We start from the raw sequence: 18,608 nt of genomic DNA, 5'->3' as shown, positions 1-18,608 counted from the left end.
GATATGATTCTGTAGTAGAAAGTGGAACGTAAAAAGGGGGGAAAGCAAGGCAACAAAAACGGTGTTCTAAAGGGGACTACAAGAGTATCAAATAGGTAAAAGGAGCACACCCCTCAGAAAAATCTGAAAGCAGGCACCAGTCCTCTCAGGACCAATAGGAACCTTCCTGGTGTCGATAACGTGAGGAGCGCTCTCATGCAGTGTAAATCTCTACCATGCACCATAGTGGATAACAGTGAGTCCAGATATGTATCAGTTGAAATAAGTAGGCAATAGGTCCATTGCTGCACGTAGTGCAGCCTCAATAAAAACTGGGTCCTGAGAATTAGCTTGACGTCACTAATATTCAACAAATCATACAGACAACAAAGTAGGGGAAATATCTCCTTACGTAGGCGTAATTCAATTAACAACTTCAATTTGAAACGACGGATGGATGTGTTGTGTCTCGAGCCAGGAACCTGTTCCTTGCACTTCTTGGCTCGAGCACTGCACAGCTGTGTTCGAGCCAGGAACCTGTTCCTTACACTCCTAGGCTCGAGCACTGCACAGCTGTGTTCTTGTGCTTGTGCATCCTCGCTCTGCAATCCAACACTCCAATCCAAGAGAAATCCTGACCAAAGTAAGGAGAAAGGCGTAACAAGAGAAACCAGCAACGGTACAACTTTTGAGAATAAGGGGGATTGTTTTCGTTGTGGGAGTTCAACACACCTGGCTAATGACAGAAGATGCCCTGCTTTAGGTTAAACATGTGCCTATTGCAAAATGACCGGCTTGTAAAAATAATAAAAGGGTGACGTGTATTGTAGAGGAATGCGATGAGGACTATGATAGCGGGGAGCAAGATATTGGTGACGTTGTGGTTTCTTATGTAAGTGATGAGTACGATGACAAATAATTTTATAAGGGTGTTCTGAATAGTTTTCTTCAGGGTCTTGCGCACTTATTATTGTGTATTTCGCAATGCAGGAACATGTTGACAGGGACATAACTGAAGGTGCAACCTTTTAGGAGTGTATAGCATGGAGAAATCTTTTTACCCTATTTATTTGGGGGGGTGGTTGTGTGTTTTATGTCTCAGGTTGTTATTGTGAAGGGGGAGAAGAGTCTTTGGTCTTGAGCCAGGTACGTTTTGTTTGTTATTGTAAAGGGGGAGAAGTGTTGTGTCTTGAGCCAGGAACCTGTTCCTTGCACTTCTTGGCTCGAGCACTGCACAGCTGTGTTCGAGCCAGGAACCTGTTCCTTACACTCCTAGGCTCGAGGACTGCACAACTGTGTTCTTGTGCTCGTGCATCCTCGCTCTGCCTAATGTGCTATTATTCAAATTGTGGTGGGGATTCCTGATGTATGAAGGTAGTTGGGGGCAGTTTGGGTGGTGAGAGCTGGTCGGCGGCTGCGTCCGCATCTCCTCTGTGAATCGGGGTTATGTTATTAATAAAAGATGATCTATGAATATTGACTGCGACTACTCATCTTAACAGGATGTATTCTAATTATCAATTTGCCTCAGTCAAAAAGGGTCTAAAGTTCAATCATGAAGGCTATTTTGAATGAAAAAAATCATGTCAGGGTGACTAGAATCATAAGGCTTGTGCATAAGGTGGGACAGGAAAATGCTATCGACCTCTGCCATAGAAGGCTTTTTAATGGGATTATAGCAACCAGGAGGCATTCCAAACAGCGTGTGGTGACAACATAAAGAGTACAAAAGAACTCACTGGGTTAGGCCTAGGTCTCAAAGGCCTCCAACAAAGTCCTGCAGATGTCTGCCTGATACTGCCAGGTTTTTATTAAGAATCATAATATTGACCACAGTGTTTGGAACTTAACCGAGGCTTCAAATCAAAGTCTGGAAGCTTCAAAGGAAGGCCAGGTAGCAACACTTCAACCATTTGCTCTAACAAGGGGATCGGCGGTAGATTTCCTAAAAGATAAAAGTACTATAAGGTACTTAAATGAGAGGTGTAGATAAGCAAAAACTAGCTCTTTGGTAGTGCTGGTTCCAAAGGTTAGCCTGAGTGACTGCAGGGCTGTCAGAAGGGGGCGTGTGTCCAGCTGATACAAAGAGCATAACTATTTGTTGATCTAGATGGCTACCACCACCTGCCCTGCCATAACGAAGCCACTAGCAACCTCCCCCCTCCCGAAGCACCTCCTCTTGGACAGACATTGAGGCTGACAAAAACAGATTTTTGTTGAGGGTGAGGGGCAAAAGAAGGCCCTGCCCCTAAAGTACTGGAAAGCCTTGACCTGCTGTGGGGTCCAACTAGACAGAACTAAACAACAGCTCATTTCTTGAGGGCTAAGCTGATTCTTCCCATCAGAGGGAAATTTAAGGATTCAGTCCTGAAATCCCTTTTAATGGGTGAATACTTCAGCCATGCTAGAAAGTGCTAGGAAAGACCAATGAAAAGGGTCCATGTAGCAGTGCCGTGAAGGTCCCTGTGCATCATAAAATTTTGCTTTGCCTCGTCCTTGCCCAGATTCAGCATAAACATGACCTCCTTTTTGATTAAATAGGTAGGACAGAGAGGAAACAACTGAAATGCTGCTAGACTGGAGCCCAACATGGCTATAAAACCATGAGCAATACTTACCATGTTATAAAGAGACCATGTGATTGTAATATTTTATTTCAAATGTTTAGAATCTTGGCCTCATTGACCACGAGAGACAGCCATGCTGTTCCAGGAGGATGCTAGCACCACAATAACCTGGAAGGAAGGAGACAGAGGCGGACTCACCCTTGTAAGGACTTATATTTTTTGCCTAAAGAAAAGATTTTCGTGTCATGCAACGGGGCCATCTATTCAATGGATGAAGACACCAGATTAGTCCTGCTGGGATTTTATATGAGCAGTGTGTTATCATGGTGGTCCAGGACTATGGCATTTGGACATTATGGGCCTGCCCAAGCATTCACAATGGGTCCTCTCAGTCACTCCCTTTAAAGAAGCAACGACTGGCTGATCTGGATGTGGACACCAATGGTTCTATTATCAACAGAATTCATCCTACAAAAAAATATTTGGAGCCTTGCTAAGATGCTTTAAATACTGTACGACTGATGAAGCAGTTGTGCTGCCTAATAATGAGAGTGTGTGTGCATTAATGGTTGCCTTTTGGCTCCCACTCTGGCTTTCTCTAAAGACCAACAGAGTGAGCATCAGTTGTGATAGCAGGGGAACCACTCAGGGCCCGATTCACAGAATGAACTTAAGACTCAATCCTAAATTTACTACTATTTTGGTATTCACAGAATGCACTTACTACTTTTGGCATTCACAGAATGCACATACTACTTTTGGCATTCACAGAATGAACTTACTACTTTTGGTATTCACAGAAGTTAGGATTTTGTCTTAAGTTTGTCTTAAGACAGACTTAAGACAAACTTAAGACAGACTTATGACAGACTTAAGACAAAATCCTAACTTCTGTGAATACCAAAAGTAGTAAGTTCATTCTGTGAATACCAAAAATAGTAAGTGCATTCTGTGAATGCCAAAAGGAGTAAGTGCATTCTGTGAATACCAAAATAGTAGTAAGTTTAGGATTGAGTCTTAAGTTCATTCTGTGAATCGGGCCCTATGTCTTGTACTGCAACCCAGGCTCATCTTCATTATTTGTTTTTGGTAAAACGTTGTTGCTGTTCTCAGTGATTTGTTAGCTTTGGTGCCTCTTGACCGTTATGCCTTGTGCTTAGTGCATCAATTCACAGGATATTTTTTAACTTTTTTGCAGTTTTATATAGCACAAACTCAGCACAAGCACAATAGGGCTCTTTTCATAAGCACCAGATTACATTTTTATTTAGCCACAGGGAGATTCAGTGATTTTCACAAGATGTTGAACCAGTGCCTGAACTCAAGCCTGGTTCCCCAGTTTTAGAGTGGGCAGCTCTGACCAATCAATCAATCAATCACGGCATTTGTATAGCGCACTACTCACCCGGGAGGGTCTCAAGGCGCTGGGGGAGGGGAAAGTTACTGCTCAAACAGCCAGGTCTTGAGCTGCTTCCTGAAGGAGAGATGGTCTTGGGTTCGCCGAAGGTGGGTGGGGAGGGAGTTCCACGTCTTGGCTGCCAGGTAGGAGAAGGATCTTCCTCCGGCGGTGGCTCTGCGGATGCGTGGTACGGTGGCGAGTGCGTGGCTGGTCGACCGTAGCTGGCGGGTGGGCGTGTAGAAGGTCATGCGGTCGTTGAGGTACTTGGGGCCCAGGTCGTGGAGAGCCTTGTGTGCGTGGGTGAGGAGTCTGAACGTGATTCTCTTGCTGACGGGGAGCCAGTTCAGGTCTCTCAGGTGTCCGGTGATGTGGCTGTGTCGGGGGATGTCGAGGATGAGTCGTGCGGAGGCGTTCTGGATGCGTTGGAGTCTTTTTTGAAGTTTTGCTGTCGTTCCGGCGTAGAGGGTGTTCCCGTAGTCCAGCCGGCTGGTGACGAGTGCCTGGGTGACGGTCTTCCTGGTTTCCATGGGGATCCATCTGAAGATCTTGCGGAGCATGCACAGGGTGTTGAAGCACGAGGATGAGACGGCGTTGACTTGTCTGGTCATTGACAGGGAGGAGTCCAGGATGAAGCCCAGGTTGCGTGCGTGGTCCGTTGGTTTGGGAGCGGTGCCCAGGGCCGGGGGCCACCAGGAGTCGTCCCAGGCGGAGGGTGATGATCCCAGGATGAGGACTTCCGTCTTGTCGGAGTTCAGTTTAAGGTGGCTGTTCCTCATCCAGTCGGCGACGTCTTTCATCCCTTCGTGTAGGTTGGCTCTGACAGGGGTGGAGTCGCTTGTGAGGGAGAGGATGAGCTGGGTGTTGTCGGCGTAGGAGATGATGTTGAGGTTGTGCTGGCATGCGATGGCTGCGAGGGGGCTCATGTAGACGTTGAAGAGGGTTGGGCTGAGTGAAGATCCTTGTGGTACGCCGCAGATGACTTCGGTGGCCTCGGATCTGAACGGAGGGAGGCGGACTCTCTGGGTTCTTCCGGTGACGAACGAGATGATCCACTCCAGCGCTTTCTCTCGGATTCCGATGTTGCTGAGGCGCTTCACTAGGGTGCGGTGGCAGACGGTGTCGAATGCCGCAGAGAGGTCCAGGAGGATGAGGGCCGCTGTTTCCCCATTGTCGATCAGGGTTCTGATGTCGTCGGTGGCTGCGATCAGGGCGGTCTCGGTGCTGTGGTTGGCCCGAAACCCGGACTGCGAGGGGTCGAGGGATCCGTTCGTCTCGAGGAAGGCGGCAAGCTGTTTGTTGACGGTCTTCTCAATGACTTTGGCCGGAAAAGGAAGGAGCGAGATGGGACGGAAGTTCTTGAGGTCGGTGGGGTCCGCCGTTGGTTTCTTCAGGAGGGCGGTCCGCTCGGCGTGCTTCCAGCTCTCCGGGAAGGTGGCGGTGTGGAAGGAGGAGTTGATGGTGTCTCGGAGATGGGGTGCGATGGTGGCGTCGGCTTTGTTGAAGACGTGGTGTGGGCACGGGTCGGTTGGTGATCCGGAGTGGATGGAGTTCATCGTGCGGGTGGTGTCTTCGGTGCTGATCGGGGTCCAGTTGCAGAGGGTGGTGGTGGCGGGCGTTGGTTCGGTGGTAGGGTGCGTGGTCTGTGCGTCGAAGCTGTTGTGTATGTCGGCGATCTTGCGGTGGAAGAACGAGGCGAGTGAGTTGCAGAGGTCTTGCGAGGGAGTGATGTAGTTGTTTCCGGTGCTGGGGTTGGAGAACTCTTTGACGATGCTGAAGAGTTCCTTGCTGTCGTGGGTGTTGTTGTCCAGTCTTCTTTGAGTGCCGTCTTCTTGGTGGCGCGGATCAGTTGATGGTGTTTGCGGATGGCGTGCTTGAGGGCGGTCCTGTTGTCTGTGGTGTGGTCGAGCCGCCAGGCTTTCTCGAGGGTGCGGCAGTTCTTCTTGGATTCCTTGAGTTCGTCGGTGAACCAGGGGGTTTTCTTGCTGCCGTGTTTGCTGGGAGGGTTCTTTAGTGGTGCAAGGTCATCGGCGCAGGCGGTCAGCCACTTGGTGAGGTTGCTGGCTGCTTCGTTGGGGTCCGTTGTGCTGGTGGGAGTGTTCTGGCTGAGGGAGGCGGTGAGCTGCTCGGCGGTGATCTTGCTCCAGCTTCGGCGGGGGACCTGTTGCGGGTGGTGGTGGGTCGTAGTTTTTTTGAAGCTGAAGTGGACGCAGCTGTGGTCGGTCCAGTGGAGTCCGGTGGCGTGGCTGAAGGAGATGTGCTTGCTGGATGAGAAGACGGGGTCAAGCGTGTGGCCGGCGTAGTGGGTGGGGGTGTTCACCAGTTGCTTGAGTCCGAGGTTGGCGAGGTTGTCCAGCAGGGCGGTGGTCTTTCTGTCGTTGTTGTTCTCCAGGTGGAAGTTGAGGTCTCCTAGGAGGATGTAGTCGGCGGAGGGAAGGGCGTGCGGGCTGATGAAGTCTGCGATGTCATCGCTGAATTGTGTGCGTGGTCCCGGTGGTCTGTAGATGAGGGTGCCGCGGAGGGTGGTCTTGGGGTCAGTGTATATCTGGAAGTGCATTCGGCGGCGGTGAAGGTTTCGTCGGAGTTAGTCGAGATGCGGATGGTGTTCTTGTGTACGATGGCGATACCTCCTCCCGTCTGGTTGACGCGGTCCTTCCGGGTGATCTTGTATCCGTCCGGGATGGCTATGGCCATGTCAGGCGCTGAGGAGGCGTTCATCCAGGTTTCGGTGAGGAAGGCGACGTCCGGTGCTGTCGTGTCGAGCAGGTCCCAGAGTTCCACGGCGTGCCTGTGGACGGAGCGGGTGTTGAGCAGGATGCACTTCAGGTGGTTGCTGCTGGTGCTGGGCTTGGCAGGGGCCGTGCAGGTCCGGTAGCAGGAGAAACGGCAGGCTTGGCAGGCTAAGGGTCCGTGGGTGCGTCTCGGGGTGGCTTGGTAGCAGGCAGGGTTCCACCCGTCATTGAGTGCGTTGAGGGTGGCGGCGTCGTAGATCTGTCGTGTGGTCTTGCATCGGCGGTTGGGATCAGGGGTCCTGGCGCTGGGCGCGGTCCAGGCGCGGACGGGCGCAGACGGGCTTGCCTTTGGCGCACAATCGGCGCGCCCGCTGCGCGTCAACGCTGCGCGTTCACGCTGCGCGTGGGAGTGGGCGTCATAAGAAGGGAGCCGGGAGGGAGGGTCCGCTGGGTGGCGGGAGCGGGGGTCCAATCGGCTGGCAGGGGGCTAGGCCGCAGGGAGGCAGCGGCGGAAAAGTCGGGTCCAATCGGGCAGGCGGCTCAGCGGCGGCTGGGTCGCCTGCACGAGGCGAGGAATCAGCGAGGTAGCAGCGGCAGGCACAGTAGGCAGGAGGAGCGTGGGGGCGACCAGGCCTCAGCAAGGCTCAGTGGTCGCTCCCGAGGGTGAGGCAGTGGTCCCCTTAAGAGGGGAGCTGGGAGGGAGGGTCCGCTGGGTGGCGGGAGCGGGGGTCCAATCGGCTGGCAGGGGCGGGCCGCAGGGAGGCAGCAGCGGGAAAGTCGGGTCCAACCGGGCGAGCGGCTCAGCGGCAGTTGGGTCGCCTGCACGAGGCGCGGAATCGGCGAGGTAGCAGCGGCAGGCACAGTAGTCAGGAGGAGCGTGGGGGCGACCAGGCCTCAGCAAGGCTCAGTGGTCGCTCCTCCTCCGACCACACCTCCTTCCTCTGCTCCATAAGAAGCCAATGTGAGGACAAAAGTGCAGGTGTTAAGTTGTTGGTCTGTCTCAGGTGGCAAGCACTCAACAGCTTCATAATATATTTAAATACAACGCCAACCATAAATCAGAAAAAAGTTTCATTTCTTTTCTTCCTTTGCCAGAAAATTTGCAGTCAGCATTAAGAGATAATTGATGTTAAAACAAGGTAATGTTGGTGGATCACCATTTAGAGACATCAAATATTCATAGTAAAATATAAAACTGTACAAAATTGTGGGCACTTGACTTACACATCCTTCCATCTGTTTCAATAAAGGATGAAATTAAGAGCTAGGGTGATTTACAAAACCACTGATTAGTTTATCAGCCCTCAAGGAGGAATTTCAGATGCTCAGTCATGATCTCCGTAGTCATGATCTAATAGGTGTGTTGTTAACATATTGGCGTAAATGCAAAAGTACCCTTTACATAAGACAGTAAGCTTACCTCAATCTACATATGCAAGTTATTCAAGACGTGGAAAAAAATGGGTTTCCTGGGAGTCAGCCAGATGCTCAACTCAAATTACACCAGTTTTTGTCAAATCTCACAAATGAGAATATCTTTCACCAGGATTCTTGCACTTTCTAACAAGGACTTCTTAGACCAGCTAAATCTCTGGAAAGCATAAACATCACCCTTTCCTGCGCCCAAATCATTACTATTTGCTCAAATAACTTTCTGTTTTGGAGTAGAACCGAGAGAAAAGGTTGGATTATTTAAATTAATATTAATTGAAAGGCACATTAAAACATTGCTGTTCTTCTCAGCTTTCCAGATATTAGCATTTCCATGTCTTCTTGGGCTTGGATGCTTCGCTGCTGAATAAGTTGAACTGAGCAGAGGTTTTAACCATTCTCACATTTAGATTGCTTTAAGTAAATTACACAGACATTATTCTTATTCTTATAGAACGCTGAATTTGTAAGTTATATTAGCCACATTACAGCGGACAATAACTAAATGGACTTAGCTACACAGGGAGCAAGATATCGCATCTATAGGAATGGACAACTCAGATCTATTTTTTCCCCTCTGAGAGACATATGTATATCTGGCAAATAATCTCAGACCTACACTAATAGCACAGGGCAAAGAGAGGCTTATGAAAAATAAATATGTGTACATTGAACCATTGTGTGGCCTGTAGTAAAACAACAAATGTTACTCACATAACAATATCATAGCTTTTATCTCGTATGCCGGCATCACCAAGCTTTTCAATGTATCCATGAACAAAGTCGACATTGGGCTGCTTAAAACCAAACTTCTTCATGTGATATTCAATATATTTTTGGGCTACTTCAACCTAAACAAACAAAAAGATCAAATGTAAAAGCAAAATTAGCCTTTAAACCTCAAAATCATGCACACCTTTACAAAAGGTTTTCAAAAGTGATAGGTTGGCTGCACTTATCTGATTGCCGCGCATCCTTCAAATCTTCTCCATCGGGAGGCATACCACAGGCAAAAGGAAACGGAAGGGAAGAGGTCACATTGTAATAAGAGGGGCTTATTACGATGTGGGGCGGAAGTACTGTTGTGGGTGGGGAACCGCCTGACCTTAGGTTGGTGGTTCTGGCAGCAGTATTTGGATTCAACCATCCATAGGGGTGTCGGAAACATCAATTTTTCAATGGAAGCTTGTGCGGCGGACTGAAAAGCCCCGTAGCACAAGCTTCCATTGAAAAATGGATGTTTTCAAACATCCATGCACCTCATGGTGCCTGCCATACGGTGCAGGGATGTTTAGGGGGGCACAATAGGTGCCCCCAGATCGGAGGGCCACAAGGCAGGGCCCCCAATGTTGCTTTCCGAAAGCCTGTCCATGTCGGAAAGGGAGACAGGGAATGGTTGTCCGAAACAGACACCATGATCCTAACGGCGGAGCCGCCATCATTAAGGGATTAAGAAGTGTTTCTGATGCACTGACAGTCAGTCTCCTTGAGCCAGTCGAAGAGCTGCGGACGGGCCCTCTCCTGCCTCCGACCACACACATTGTAATACGTTGGTCAGACGGCAGCAGCAGATAGTGGTAGGACCTTAATCGATGAACTGTTGGGTGTGGTCTGACCGCCATCGTAATCGGCCCGAAAGTGTCAGCCATTCCACCTTAGAAGCACTTCCTTCAAAACTCCTGGGTTACTTCATTCACCAATGTCAATTTAATTTGTAATAATTATCTGACCATTACTATGAACAAGTGTTATTTGTAGGAGTATTCATTTCTTCCCTCTAGGCTTGCTTGCAAGGTCTTCAGCAGGAATTACATTGTTGGAACTAACTTTGTAAAAAAATATTTTAAAATCCTAGCGATAGTCTACAGACTCCATTCCTCCAACTGCTGTTGTGCTGCACCTCACACCATGGTAAGAGCTCTCACCTGAACCCACTGCAGGTTCTACAGCATCCCCCCACCCACACCACCACACAAATACTAAGAATGCTCTCAACACCTGCTCTCAACACCCCCTCCCAACACACACACCACACAATAACCAACACCTACACTCCCACCTTACACGACAGCAAACCCTCATGTCATCACCCACTCGCATACATGCTTCTCAACACACGATCACTCAGCAAACACACAACCTAAATATGGGACCTTCTGAGCAATGATGCACCAGGCATCCTCTTCAAAGAGACCTGGGGCAACCCACCGTTGGCTCCCGATATTGCTATGACAATCCAAGCGGGCTATAAGGTCGCTCGACAGGACCAACTTCACAATCCAGAAGGAGCACATGACAAACAAAGCGGGCTACAAGGTTGCTCCACAGGACCAACTTCACAATCCAGAAGGAGCACTCGCTATCATCTACAAAAAATCCATCAAATGCACAACCTCCACAGAGACCGCCAACCCACTCATGGAACACCTACACTTCAAGCTGCAAATCTCTGAAAAATTCACCCTGAATGGAGCCCTCACCTACCGACCACCTGGACCAGGGGCTACCTTTACCAACCTTATCACTGATTTTGACGCTCTGCGAACCATCGACTCCAGAGACTACATTCCCCTCGGTGACCAACTTTCACCTTGGATGACTGAAAGGACCCCTGCTCTACAACACTCTTTGAAAGCTTGAGCAATTTTGGACTCACCCAGCTCGTCACAGTGCCAGCAAACACTGCAGGACATAACTGTACCCCATCATCACCACAAGCAACAGCATCAAATACAACTCCACCAGACATCGCACATGTCCTAATCGTTGGGTGTATGGGAGAATCTTGGCGCTCAGGTAGAGATACACTCCTAAATCTTATTACAAATGTAATCCCCTTGGGTGCTTGCAATGCCAATGGGAACACCCTACTTCTCGCTATGCAATCCTAAGATTGAATATAATTTACAACAATGATTGCAGCACACCACTTATCACAACAGTAATACTCTTTCTCAAAAAAACATAGGACACTCCATTGGGCTCTTAAAGATTTCTTTCTTCTTTTTAATTATTCTTTCAAACTCCAATCCCTTTGAGAAAGAGTATTTCTGTTGTGATAAGTGGTGTGCTGCAATCATTGTTGTAAGATGTCGCACATGGATTGACCACTTGATCTACTTCTAAATCAACAAACCTCAAGTCAACACCCCTACCGGGTTCAGCACTCCAAGCTGCAGCTGGGGCAAAACCACAGAAGCAAATTGGCTCTGGGCCCTCAGCACTAATCAGCTTAGCCCACAGACAACTTTGACAAGGGCATCAACAACGGAATAAAAGAACTGCGTGGACTCCCTTACACCCATCATACCCAATGAGCATAGCAGATCAAACAAGCAGGCCAGCTGATGCACAGAAAACCTCAGAGACACCGAACAACACTATAAACAGCTGGAAAGGAAATGGAGAGCCAGCCACAACACCAGAGACAGAACTACCTACAAGGCTGCACATAGACGCTATCACCAGAAAATTAGCGACACCAAGAAAAAAGCACAAGTGGACCTCATTGAAGGAAGCTCCCACAGGTGCCAGGAGATCTTCTCAATCATAAAGGAGCTCACCCCGCCTCAGCCACTGACAACAACATTTCTGCCTTCCAACAACTCTGTGACAGCCTATCCAACTCCTTCCACAGCAAAATTGCAAACATTTACAGCAAGGTTGCACACCAACCCAAATCCAGAGAACTCACCACTAACCTACCCACCACCAAACAAGACAGCCACTTGGATAAATGGACAACACTCACAAGAAAAGACACAGTGGCAATCCTGCAGACCATCCACTCAGGGATTCAACTGACCCATGTCCCCATCAAATCTACAACCTAGGAACATCACCAATCAGCACCACACTGACCTACATCATCAACACCTCCATCATGTCCGCCATTTTATCGGATGAATGAAAACTTGCAGAAATCAGCACCCTCCTCAAGAAGCCCACAGCCAACCCGAATCAGTTGAGCAACATCTGACTCATCTCCTTTCTTCCCTAACTAGCCAATGTGATTCATAAGGCCATTAACAAACAACTTACAACCATCTTCTAGACAACACACAATCAGGATTCAGAAAGAACCACAGCACAGAACTAGCACTCATTGCGGCCATCAATGACTTTCCAAAAATCTTGGACCATGGAGAAACAGACAAACTCATCCTGCTCAACCTCTCCACGGCATTCGACACAGTCTCCCACAACACCCTCATCTGAGGAAGCACAAGATTGACATATGAAGAACCGGTCTCAAGTTGATCTGTTCCTTTCTCATGTGAAGGGCCCGTAGGGTCAGGCTGCCACCCTTCACATCAGAGAGCAATAAACTGATATGCGGCGTCCCACAGGGATCGTCCCTCGGCCCCACTCACGGTGTAAGACATCGCCATCATGTCCTTCACCGATGACACCCAACTCACCATCAGGGAGGGGATTTTTAGATGAATCCTCTCCCTGACAGACAAGACAAACACAAACAGAATCAACTTCACCAACTGCATGACTATGGTAACAGACTGGATGCGAACCAACTGAATGAAACTCAACACTGACAAGACCGAAGTACTTGTCTTCAGCAACAAGACCTACCCAAGGGATTCCACTTGGTGGCCTTCGCAGGCTCCCCATTTGCAAGCACAGGCAATTTAAAGTTCTTATGCACACATAGAAAGCACTAAATAACACAGGATCAGAATAACTGAAAAACCTCATACACTTTCACCAACACACCAGACACCTACTATCTGTCGCTCTTGCAGTCGCATACACTCCCCACATCCACAAAATCAAAACTGGAGGTAGCTCATTCTCCTACATTGCACCCAAGATATGGAACGACCTCCCTCAACACATCAGTGTCCTCCTCACTTCGTGAGTTCCACAAGAAGCTGAAGGCCTGGCCCCTCTATAAGCACCTTGGGACCACACAATAACACACCTTGCCCAAGCGCATGGATGCCCTCTCAGTTGATTACGTGTTATACAATTCAACATAACATATCATGGTGCAAGGGTGTGTTACAGGCAGGATGATGTTTGTGCAGGAGGAGGTACTTTCCTGCATAAACGTAGAAAGAGGAAATAAAAAGAAGAAATAAAGATATATCTCCTCATTATTAACCCCTTTAGCACAGAGTAGAATCCGCTGCGGTGCGGACGTTTCTGTGTGCGGGGGGGGCCGCGTCAGCCAACGGAGGTGCGCAGCACTACGGAGGCAGTGCTCGCGATGGCCATTGGCCGACGCACCCAAGGAACGGGTTAACCTTAGTAAATCTGGGTTGTGTCAAAATCTATGGTTGGATGCATGGGAAGGCTCGTGCTCCACTCATGGAATGCCTTCCCAAGGCAGAGCAATGCAAGGCAGTGACTTGCGCTACCTTGTGTTAGTCTCGATTTACTAAGCCACGCAGAACCATGCAAGGTGACTTTGCGTAGCTTAGTCAGTCCCACTAAGGGGCTTGCGTTGCCCTGCATCACCTTGTAAATCTGGGCCACCATGTCTTTGTTTATGCTCAGCAGCTGACATATTCCTGAAATCAGTGAAAACAACTTCATTACAGAAGTGCTGATACATGAAAAAGTTTAATATTTAGAGTAAATAATAGGTAATGTTTTTGAATGATTTGCACTGATGTCAGTTGTAAACGGTACATTTCCTACATCTATACTGCTAACTAATGCGTGGACATCTTCTGTCTCAGATATCTGTCCCTCCTAAACCCTTCCTAATTTTCTTTTTCTCATCTGATCATTCTGATGTTATGAATTATGTTATGCAGATTTGCAGAGCACACTATCACCTGTTACTGAGCAGGATTCAGCCTAGCCGAAAAGCCAAGTCTTCAGCTTCATGTTGAAATCAGGAAGTGAGGAGGAGGCTTTTACATGTAGTGGCAGGTCATTCCATGCTTTAGGAGTTATGTAGGAGAAGGTTCAACCGCCGTATCTGGTTTTCTGTATTCGTGGGATATGTGCAAGTCCAGATAAGCAGAGGTGTCTGAAAGGTTCGTGAAAGTAGATGCCAAGTATGCGGGCCAGTGTTATGTAGTCCCTTTAAAGTGTACATGAGGAGTTTGAATTGTGCTTATTTGTGTATGGGTAGCCAGCAGAGCTCCTTCAGGTGTGATATGATGTGAGTGCAGCGTGGGAGGCGGACAGTGATTCTGGCCAAGTTCTAAATTGTCTGCAAAGATCTGGTGAGTTGATACTGCATAGAGGGTCTTCCCATAGCCCAGCTTGCATGTGACTGGGTGTGTGTGGTGGTTTTTCAGATACTGATTAGCAGCCAATTGAAAATCTTCCTCAGCATCTTCAGAGTATGGGATCCTGAGGCCCTGACAGTGATGACTAAGGCGGTCATGTCGAGTTTATGTTGATGACGAACCCCGAGGTTCCTTGAGTGGATGGTAGGGGTGGGTGTCAGTCCTATCTTTTTTGGCCACCAAGTGGAGTCCCAGGCTGAAACGCTCCTACAGAAGATCACAATTTTGGTTTTGTCAGTTGGTCTTCATGTCTTCATCCAGTCATCGTTTTCAGTCATGCAGGGAATAAAATTGATCCTCCAACTACCACTGCTTAAGACACCAGTTGGAATCCGGTGTTGGGACTACAGTTGCTACCACAATCTGAGCTTCTTGGAGTTAAACCAAATAAAACAAATCTCTGTAGCCATTCTTATATTTGGGTATGAGTAAGGTAAGTGAGAGAAGTCACCTACATAAGTACCACTATGGAACCTCTGCTGAAGCAAACATGGGAAATGAGTGCCCCTGTAGCTAATGTGTGAATAAGATACTATCGGGCACATGCATCATTGTCAATTGCATTCGCAAACGGTGCAAATCGCAATTTTCGGCCGTTTGCAAATGCAATTGACAAAATTGGGATGCATCATGTTTTTCACAATTTTAGAAATCGCAATCACGTTGCGATTTCTAAAATTGCGATTGCATTTAAGAAATCGCAATTTGAGATTTCTTAAATGCAATGCATGAACATTTTAAATTTGAAAATTTGCAAATAGGGAGAGATAAATTACCATGAAGTTGACCTTCGTGGTAATTTTTTTTCTTTTTCTTTTTTTTTTTTACTTTATAGGGCAATTAGTTAAGATTACAACCATGGGCCTACAACCACAGGGGCCGGCAGCTAGAACACGTAAAAGCAACCATTGTTTAGCACAAAACTATGGCCGATCCCCTAGAGGTCTGGTAATAATACAGGATACGATTCGCTGCAACACAGGATAAAATCAGGATATAATAGTATATTTTTTTTTATAAAAGGAACAAAGAAAAGAGACGAACAAATACCAAGGCTGAAACATTATATATGAAGTTGTGCTCATACGGGGGGACCCTCAAATACAAGATGAACAAACAAGCAAGCGGTAGAGATGGTCAGGGGGGGAGTCAGTGGGGAAGTCAAAAATCAGGAAGGAAAGTAGACTACACAAGGAATGTCGGATGAGGGAGATAGGGAGATGTCTGGATAATCTTCAAACGGGGGTGTGCATATGTTTCCTCTACAGGCGTTCCATTGGCCCCAGATTCTAGTCCACGCCCCAGGTTTGCCCCTAGCCAAATACACAGTCTTCTCTCTAAACATACACCATTCCATATTCTCCTTCCATACTGACACAGTGGGGGGCCGTTGGGAACCCCATAACTGCGCGATATCTCTTGGCGATCATGTTCCCAAGGGCCGCCCACCGGGCCTGAGTGACGTTGTAATCATTCGGCTCCCACACATTCAACAGACATCTCCGGGCCTCAGGCAGCAGAGCAACTCCCGTGACACACTCCATTTCAGCATGCACCCGAGTCCAATACGCAGCCACCTACCGGCATTCCCAGATGATATGAAGGAAAGTAGCACTCAAACCACATCCACGCTTACATAACCCATCTGCAGAGAAACCCATGGAGACCAAACGAGGACCGGTAACATATACGTGATGAAGAATTTTGAGTTGGACGAGACGGAGACGGGCGGGAATGGCTACCTCCTTCGGGGAAGACAGAGCAGACTGCCAGTCTTCGTCATCCAGTTCCAACCCGTCACCAACCCAGGCCTCCCTGAGACGCACGAGGAGATCTGCCCGATTGTTGATTAACTTCTTATATATTAGGGAAATCGTACTATCAGGCAGATGACCATCGAGTATTCGGTCTTCCAATGGGGAGGACTCAGGAACATTGGCATCGGCAGCGAAGACCGACGTCAAGGCATGGCGGACCTGTGCATACCTAAAAAACTCTCTTTCACTCAGCTCATATTCATTCTGTAGCGTCTCAAAAGTCTTAACCGCGCCCTTCACCCAAAGATCACCCACTCTACTTATACCAATCATATCCCATTTCTCAAAACCTTTCGTTGTCCAGAGGCATCCCAATCTCTCCGACGCATACAAGGGGGTTGCACGTGTCAACCGGTCCTTCCAGCTCAGGGCAGCATTTGCATCACTCCAGACGCGCACAGCAATCATAGTGGGCCCTGTTAAATTTCTACCTGCTGCCCTAGAGTAGAGCGCCCTGTTGTAATTCCCCCCCGGCAATTGATACTTGTCCATCTCAAATGCCGGATTTGGGCTGGGTGCATACATTGCGTGGTTAATCGCGCACAGCTGAGAGGCCCAATAGTACCGCCTGATATCCGGGAGCGCCATGCCCCCGTCATACCAGGGGAGAGTTAGTTTAGCAAGAGCAATTCTTGCGCAGCCATCCCAGATGAGCCGCCTCTGTAGGCTTTCCACCTCCCGAAAGTAACTTGCCGGGATGATGTCAAACGAATTCTGGAGTGCGTATAAAAACCGTGGCAGGGACATCATTTTAAAAAGCGTGGCACGACTGAGAGGTGACAGCGGCAATCTACGCCAACGAACCACATCAAGCTTCAACCTCTGGAGAGAGGGGAGAAGATTGCACTCGTAAAGAGCAATAAGGTCGAGCGACACGAAGATCCCCAAATATTTGAAACCCGTCTGGGAAACCTGAATAGGAAATCTACGTGGCAAGGGAGGGAGGCCACCCGAAACTACATATACACAAGATTTATTCCAATTTATGACCAAACCCGAATTCTTGCCGAACGAGGTGAGAACGTCGAACAGGACATTAAGCGATTTACGGGGGGAGGTAAGGTATTAGAGAATATCGTCGGCATACAGCGAAATCCGATCTTCAAAATCAGGAGTCCACCGAATGCCCTTGATCGACGGCTCCCACCGGAGCCAGGCTGCAAGGGGCTCCAAGGCAAGCGCAAAGAGTAGGGGGGACAGGGGGCACCCCTGTCTCGTACCCCTCCCAAGATTGAAGGAGTTGGATTCTCGGCCGTTAACAACCACCTGAGCCAGTGGTTCCCTGTAGAGAAACTGGACCCACCCTATGAACTCTGAACCGAAGCCAAATTTTGCGAGGGCAGCCCAGAGATACGGCCACTCTATAGTATCAAAGGAAATCGTGGCGTCCAAGGAAGCCAAGATGGCCGGCTCTTGAAGAGACCCCGCCCTCGCGAGAACACCATGCAAGCGTCACAAGTTGAGTGCGGTGTTTCGATGCGGGATAAAACTAGATTGATCCGGATGGATCAGGTCACAAATCACCGTAATCAGACGATTGGCGAGAACTTTGGCCAGGACTTTAGGCTCGGCGTTCAACAGGGAGATGGGCCTATACGAGGAGCAGCAATCCTGAGACTTGCCCTCCTTGGGAATTACGACAATTGTTGCTAAACGCTGGTCACAAGGGAGAGTGCCAAGGTCTCGTGACTCCAGGAACATGTTGCGGAGATATGGTGCTACCTTGTCGGGTCACAGTTTGTACAGTTCAATAGGCAAACCGTTCGGGCCCATAGCCTTGCCCGAACCGACAGAACGAATAGCGATCGCAATCTCATCCCCAGACAACGGAGCATCCATTAACTCTCGGTCTTCCTCGGAGAGGCGGGGCAGTGCAATATCGCGAAGCAACAAATGGGAGTCTTCCTCATCTCTATCAGACACCGGGGAATACACAGTACGGAAATAATCCGCAAAACACTCCACAATCACAGACATCACGGCCTCAGTGCGGGTCGCCGGGGCGGTGTCAGAGACATTTTGCATTGGCCGCGGGACCAGACAGGGGTGCCCTCTTTCCCCCTACTTATTTGCTCTGGCCATGGAGCCCCTGGCTGCCAGGGTGCGCCTTGATGCGCTGATACGGGGTTTTGTGTGGAATGCCACCCTGTCGGATAAAATTGCGTTATACGCGGACGATGTCCTTTTCTTTCTTACCGACTTGCAGCGCTCGGGCCCGCGTGTACTGGAAGTTATGCAACTGTTTGGGGAGGCCTCAGGCTTATATCTGAACCTACATAAATCCACTCTATGGGTGCTGGGAGGAGGCGCGGTGACAGATCCCTGGGCATCAGGGCTGCGGGTGGCTACAGATGGTCTGAAGTACCTTAGGGTGTTTCTCTCCGACTCGGCGGACACCGTCTGGGAGCGGGTCCGGACAGATG

At 48.8% G+C, this 18,608-nt stretch overlaps 1 protein-coding gene across 1 annotated transcript in view; it reads right to left on the bottom strand.

Annotated features, from left to right (window-relative positions):
* The window catches only part of AS3MT (arsenite methyltransferase), a 230,273-nt gene that overhangs the window by 114,540 nt on the left and 97,125 nt on the right, over nt 1-18,608 (bottom strand). The window contains exon 5 of the mRNA XM_086922705.1: nt 8,820-8,956. Within this exon, the coding sequence (XP_086778831.1) occupies nt 8,820-8,956 (137 nt within the window). The remainder of the gene's footprint in view (nt 1-8,819; nt 8,957-18,608) is intronic.

Source organism: Lissotriton vulgaris, chromosome 5 (genome assembly GCF_964263255.1).
Source record: "Lissotriton vulgaris chromosome 5, aLisVul1.2, whole genome shotgun sequence".
Lineage (NCBI taxonomy): Eukaryota > Metazoa > Chordata > Amphibia > Caudata > Salamandridae > Lissotriton > Lissotriton vulgaris.
Note: the sequence above shows the minus strand (reverse complement) of the source record. Positions and strands in the feature narration are given on the sequence as shown.